This window comes from Triticum urartu, chromosome 6A (genome assembly GCF_056163025.1).
Source record: "Triticum urartu cultivar PI428250 chromosome 6A, HENAU_Tu73, whole genome shotgun sequence".
NCBI classification, from domain to species: domain Eukaryota; kingdom Viridiplantae; phylum Streptophyta; class Magnoliopsida; order Poales; family Poaceae; genus Triticum; species Triticum urartu.
Window position 1 is genome coordinate 563,038,147 of NC_141878.1, and position 7,179 is coordinate 563,045,325.

Consider the following 7,179-nt stretch of genomic DNA (forward strand, 5'->3'; position numbering starts at 1 on the left):
ATGCGAAAGCGGCGACCGAAGCATACAATCTGTGCTTGCAGTTGTTTCCGTGAGTTGCGAGCGGAGCGAACGTGTTGGATGGATCAATGGAAGGGCGTGTTGGGTGATAGCTATTTATAACTTTGGTTTCGATGGAGGCCCGATCGACTCCGAGTTCAGATCGAGCAGGGCTCCCTAAACCTAAGCGACACATGTGCACGTAATTAGCGACGACCAAGCTGGACACGGATGGCTGGCAAGGGGTAGTTTTTTTTTTTTTTTGAGGGTGGAAAACCAACTTTATTCATGGAATTCCACATTGAGTGGGATACATCTTGGGTCATGAGGGGCACCAAGCCAAACGTGCCTGCCCGGACCCCTATTTAATCAAAATTTTGCTAAGCTATGTGCTTCATAATTAACAGCACGACTTTCGAAAGTAAAAGTACAATGGAAAGATGAAATTTTCAGATTTATCTCACTGATGATTGCTCCATATGGACCTCGGCCTTCTCTCCTGATATCCGACACCACCTGCTGGCAGTCCGAAGCAACCACAAAATGATGAATGTCCAAGTCCTCGGCGAGGGCTAGTGCCTCCCGGCATGCTATTGCTTCTAGACTTGCTGGATCGGCAACACCTTCAATCACAAGAGCAGAGCTACCAAGATAATTACCACCTTCATCCCTGCAGACAGCAGCGGCTGCACTCCCTGTCCTTCCCTGGACTCCTGCATCCACATGGATTTTGCAGTATCCTGTTGGTGGTTTTTTCGGCTTCAAATTTCTATGTATGGGCGTCGGCACGACCCTGCCTCTTTGCTCTTGGCTGCCCTTTATCCCTTCCAGTTCAGAGATGAAGCTCATGATAAAACCATGTGTGGCATGGGGACTTTGGAAGATCGCCTCATGGATGGCTTTCCTCCTAGCGTACCAAATCGACTAGAGTGTCACGGCCACAAGGACAAAATCTTTGTGGGACATTGAATCCATCAGAGTGAATAGCCATTGCTTCGCCTTGGGTTCGGTTGTTGATATGATTTTATGTGTAACCTCCTCATTCATTAGAGCCCAAACGCTTCTCGAAGAAGTGCACTCAACGAGGGAGTGACTCCATGAGTCCCGCGCCCCACATAGACCACAGCAGGGTGAATCAGACATGTGCCGATGTGCCCGCACATCATTTGTCGGCAATGAGTGTTTAGATAGGCGCCATAAGAACATGCGAACTTTCCCTGGGACCTGAGTTTTCCACAAATGTATCCATGCTCCTACCTCTGCCCTAGAGCTAGACGGCCCTGGCCCCTCCTCAAGCCATGCTTCCCTTCTGTTTCTAGTTGCAACAAGCATATTATACGCTGATTTTACTGAGAAGCAACCGTGCTTTTCGTGGTGCCAAGCCCAGAAGTCAGGAATGTTACGAGTGCACAACGGTATCCCCAATATCACTTGGACATCCATTGGCAAGAAAGTAGCTTACACCAGGTGTTTATCCCACGTTGCTAACACGGGAGAGATGAGTTCAGAAACTAGCATAGGTGGGTTCAGTGTTCGGCAAGCATAGGGCCTTTTCATCTCGTCCCTTGGAAACCCGTTGTGCTTCCATTACCAATCCTCCTGATCAGCCCCTGCTTGAGCGTATCTCTGCCCTCTACTATTGCTCTCCATACCTGGCTCGGGTGACTCCCTAAATCGGCACGCAGAAGATCTGTAGTTGGGTAGTAAACACTTTTCAGAATTCGCGCACTCAGGGTTTCAGGAGTCTGCAAGAGGCGCCATGCTTGACGAGCCAGCATTGCCAGATTAAACAGTTCGAAATCTTTGAACCCTAAACCCCCCATGCTCTTAGGTTGGGTCATAGTTTTCCAGGAAACCCAATGAGGTTTGCGTTTCCCCTCTTTGCTTCCCCACCAGAACTTTCTAATGAGCATGTTTAGGTGTTCACAAAGCCCTCTGGGAAGTTTAAAACAGGACATCGAAAAAACCGGTACCGCCTGGGCCACAACCTTTACAAGAACTTCCTTCCCTGCCATGGAAAGCGTTTGCTCTATCCACCCTTGTACCTTACTCCACAGACGGTCCTTAAGATACTTGAATGCACCATTTTTTGAATTACCAATATCTGAAGGCATTCCTAAGTACTTCTCGTTGAGAGTTTCATTAGGAACATTGAGTGTATCCTTTATCTCCTGTCTCACCGTATCCGGCACCCCTTTGCTGAAATACAATGAAGATTTTGAGTAGTTGATGCGCTGCCCAGTTGCTTGACAATATGTTTCCAGAACTTGGTTCACCTCGTTTGCCCCCACACCGTTTGCCTTGAAAAACAGCAGGCTGTCATCAACAAATAGAAGATGGCTCACTGGTGGCGCCGTAGTAGCTACCTGTAGGCCATGCAAGTTTGATGACCCACTCTTTGATTTTAACAGGCACGAAAGGCCCTCTGCTGCTAGCAAGAACAAGTATGGAGATATCGGGTCCCCTTGTCTGATCCCTCTTGAAGGGATAAACTGTTGTAGTTTCTTCCCATTGAACAAAACAGAAAATTTGACTGTTGTAACCAAGCTCATCACAATATTCACCCATCTCTCTGTGAAGCCCAACTTGAGCATGATTGCTTTTAAATAAGTCCACTCGACCCTATCATAGGCTTTCATCATGTCAAGCTTGAGTGTGCAGGATTGATGCTTCTTTGCTTTGTTTCTCTTCATGAAATGCAAGCACTCGTAAGCCGTAATGATGTTATTTGTAATCAACCTGCCAGGAACAAAGGCTGACTGTTCTTCCGAGATTATGTCAGGGAGCACTTGTTTCAATCTGTTAGAGATCACCTTCGACGCTATCTTGTATAATACATTACACAAACTGATAGGACGAAATTGACACAGAAGAGTTGGGTTTTTTTACCTTTGGTATAAGTACCAACAAAGTTTCATTTATGCTCTCAGCCAACTCCGTTCCTTCTACTATCCTCAATACTGCCGATGTCACGTAGCAATGAGCCTGGTGTTCATAGCAATTTTTTTCCTTTGTGTCCATAGCAATTTGCATCTCTTTTTTTAGGGTCATATCAATTTGCCTCTACTACAAGTCCGTGTATAAATCAACTGAGAATCCAACATAACATTAGCTTGTACTTCCTTCTTTATCACTTTTGTTTTATTTTTGGGAAGCACTTCAGATATTTTTATTTTTATTTTGTTTTCACTTTTTCACCTATATATATTTATTTGTTCAAAAAGTATTAAATTTTTAAATATTAACTTTACAAAATGTTAATCGTGGCATTAAAAAAAGACCACTGCATAATTACAAAAACTTCATCGCGTAGTTAAAAAGAAGTTCAACGTATATTTTAGGATATATCGGCATGTATTACAATTGTTTTGGCAATATATTAAAAAAATGTTCATCGTGTATTTTTATAAAACTTCTATACCAATTCCAAAATGATGATAATCATTTAAAAAATGTTTATCATATATTTAGAAAAAGTTCATCTTATATTTTTAGAAATATTCATCGGGTATTTACAAAAAGTTCTCATGTGACTTACAAGATGTTCATGTAGAAAAACGAAAATAAAAAGGAAAACATGCAATACAAATCTGATAAAGTGTTCATATATTTTTAAAGAAATGTCCCATTTTTAAAAGCATTCAATGTTTGGAACACAAATTCACATGGAAGTTTGAAAACAAATCTTTGGGTTCAGGCTGCCAGATTTTCTTGTTTCAGACTAGGATCTCGTACTTTTGAGGACACAATAGCTGGAGGCTTAATCGAATTGTGTGAAGGTATATCTGGTTGTCGTAAATGTATACGAGAATTTTTTTTTTCTCTATGTGTGTGGCTCTACTTGTAAATGCCAACAGATAACACATGTCCTTTTTTTGTTGCATGGAAAAAAGGGGCACAGATTAAGGTTTTTTTTTAGGGGTGGGAACAGATCAACCATACAAGCTCCGCCACTGGACAGGGAAATGTATGGTTTACAGGGCCGGTCTTCCTTATAACCTGGGCCAATTCTCTTTTTCTATATGATGAATTGCAGGAACGCCCAGCCCTCCTTGAGATGTGATTCTGAGAAAAATTCTTTGCAATCTCTTATCCACCAAGCTTATTTTTCATGCAAAGTAAATACCAATTAGTTAAGGAAACTTTCTATTCCAGACTGTATCAGATCAAGTCAAGAGAGAAGTTTTCTTGTTGGCTCTTCAATCAGCTCTCTCTTTATAGAAGTTTCCTCTCGGTGGCTCTTCAATCAGCTCTCTCTCTCTCTCTCTCTCTCTCTCTCTCTCAATATAAGAGAGCAGTTCTCTCTCTCTCTCTCTCTCAATATAAGAGAGCAGTTCTCTCTCTCTCTCTCTCTCCCCCCCAACACACACAAAAGTCTTCTAGCACTCACGGGGACCCCGGGATAGGAGGAATCCCGGCCGGCCAAGGTAAATAATTCTGTGTCGCTCATCTCTTTCTGTGTGTTTGTGTGTACGTGATGGTGTTCCGTCGGCCATTCCATGCATGGAGTAATCCATCTTGTTCATAAGTTCTTCCTATCTTCAGGAAAAAGGAGGATATTTTTCGGTACCATTTGCATGCAGCGACCTGTTCTCAGCCCTGTTTTAAGATATTGCTTTAGCCACATCATTCTAATCAAATGCTCGTTTTGAATAGTATTGCACAACATGTAACTCTTCTCTTTACTACGAGAAACAGATTCGCTAACCTACCCAGTTGATTTGTTATTCGAGCACATACCCACATATTGGATTGTTAGATTATTCTTAGGGCATGCATAATGGTTATATCTAAGCATTGCCACGTATTATAATTGCTGAGATGGAGGGAGAGATATAGAAAAAGAGAGTATCTTGTCTTCTTTTCTGTTAAGAGATGATCTCTAACACAATACAGTGTCTCGACACAAATTTAGAGGTATGTGGTCATTATAGATAAGACAAAAAACAACCCACTGTATATCATGTTTTATTGACATATCTTAATTGCGTCGTGGGTCTAATATAAAATTGTTTTATCAATCATTGTACATTTACTTAATAATAATTCATGATTTGTCCAATGAGTTGTTGTTTTCGTTGTTGTTGTATGTATGTATGTTTCTTCTTTCTCTGGCTGTTGACATGACAAACAAGAAAGGTGTGTTCTGAAAGCTGTTACTCCAACCTGTAGGTCGCCTTTGACAAGTTGAGGGGCAAATTAAGAGATTAAGCAAGCCAGCATACATGACTATTACATCTGGGGCGCTGCCAGCGACGGTCAATCACGAATTGCACCAGGAGCACAAGCTCAGCCTGGTGGACATGGCAAGCTGGAGCTTCAATTGCGACGTGTGCAAGCAGCACGGAGAAGGGACCGCGCACTACCGGTGCGAGCCATGCGACTTCGACGCCCACGCGGACTGCGCAACCGCTCCGGCCACCTTCAAGCATGTCAACTACGCGGGCGACTTCGTGTTGTATGACGCGCCCGACTCCGGCCACCCTCCAATGTGCTGCGGCTTGTGTGGACTCGAGGTTCTCGGCTGCAGCTACTACAACCGCGAAGAGTATGACCGCCTCCACCCCTCCTGTGCCTTCATGCCTAGGCGTGTCATCCAGGATGGCCGCACCTTCCAGCTCGGCTACCACCCATCTGGTACATGCGCCATGTGCAAGAACCCATCCACGACGTCCTTGTCCTACCGCTCCAACTACGACGGCGGCCAGGAGGTGTACCTGCATGTGCCATGCCTCGTCGACATCAACAACAGGCTAACCGGTTATCCAAACTGGGTGGCCAGTGCGCCGATCAGGCCAGGCGTGCTAAAGAGCCTTACCAGGAAGGAGGAGGGAGGGGATCTCCTTACATCTGGGACGCACCCGGAGCACAAGCTCAGCCTGGTGAACACAAATCAATTCCAGTGTGACGTGTGCACACGGTACGGGAAAGGGACGGCACACTACCGGTGCGAGCCATGCGACTTCGACGCCCACCCAGAGTGCGCCACCGCTCCGGCAACCTTCAAGCATGTCAACTACGTTGGTGACTTCGTGTTGTATGTCGGACCTGGCTCCGGCGACCCTCAAAGGTACTGTGGCCTGTGTGGACGCGAGATTCTCGGCTACAGGTACTACAACCGCGAAAGGGATTGCCGCCTCCACCCATGTTGTGCCTTCCTGCCGAGGCGTGTCATCCAGGACGGCCGCGCCTTCGATCTCGGCTACTACCCGTCCGGTATGTGCGGCATGTGCAGGAAGAAGTCGACGCTCTTATTGTCCTACCGCTCCACCTACGACGATGGCAAGGAGGTGTACCTGCATGTGCGGTGCCTCGTCGACACCAACAATAGGCTGACCGGCTATCAAGACTGGGTGGCAAGCGCGCCGATATGGCCGGGCGTGCTGGGGAGCTTTACTAGGAAGAAGCAGGGAGGCGGTCTCATGAAGGCTGCCAGCCTGTCCTTTGACATCGCCCGTGCCGTACTCGAGGTGGCGAGTCTGGATATTGGGGGCATCGCAGAAACTGCACAAACCGTGGCCGAGGCATTCAATAGTGAATGAAAAAAGATGAGGGTACGTCAAAGTTTATTTTTTATTTTTGCATCAAGGGTACGTAAAAGTTGAATAATGTGTGTGTGGACTTGTTTTTCTCTTTTGCAACAAAATTGTGTGGACACCTGCAAAAAATAAAATAAAATTGTGTGGACAATCTTGTAAAAGGGTATGTGCGAACCATGAAACGGTGTATCGGGGATATATCCGATCTCAATTATATTGTATACTTCGGCTCCACGTGCATATCCTGGACCCAAGCCTTGCACATCGGTAACTGTTATCCTGATCTCAATCATAAAGATTGCCGTTCCTCGTAATATTAATTGAAGTAATTCCGAATCATATGCCCCCGGCTCCCGCGGATTGCATCGATTTATGACGTTAATATTTGAGTTACACCTTACTTCCATCCCCAAATAATTGTACTTTTATTGGTGTAAGGACTCAAAAAAGTTCTTTTCAGCCAAATAGGAGGGACTTATATTTAAAGTGGGCATTTGGAACTAATGAAAGAAGAACCTAAGGGAGAGTCTTTTTGGGACTTTTAGTTCTAATATGATCTTTTAGTCCCATAAACCAAACAGGTAGGGACCTTTTAGGGACTAGCAATTTTTTAGTTGGGACTAAAAAAAGTCTTAGGATGTTT

General features: G+C 44.8%; 1 protein-coding gene across 1 annotated transcript; it reads left to right on the plus strand.

Moving 5' to 3' along the window:
• The first annotated feature begins 4,337 nt into the window (after nucleotides 1-4,337).
• LOC125512790 (uncharacterized) lies at nucleotides 4,338-6,760 on the plus strand. Its single transcript, XM_048677873.2, has 2 exons — nucleotides 4,338-4,424; nucleotides 5,170-6,760. Exon 2 carries the CDS (start codon nucleotides 5,223-5,225, stop codon nucleotides 6,537-6,539), a length of 1,317 nt encoding a protein of 438 aa, XP_048533830.1. The 5' UTR covers nucleotides 4,338-4,424; nucleotides 5,170-5,222; the 3' UTR covers nucleotides 6,540-6,760.
• The last annotated feature ends 419 nt before the right edge of the window (nucleotides 6,761-7,179 follow it).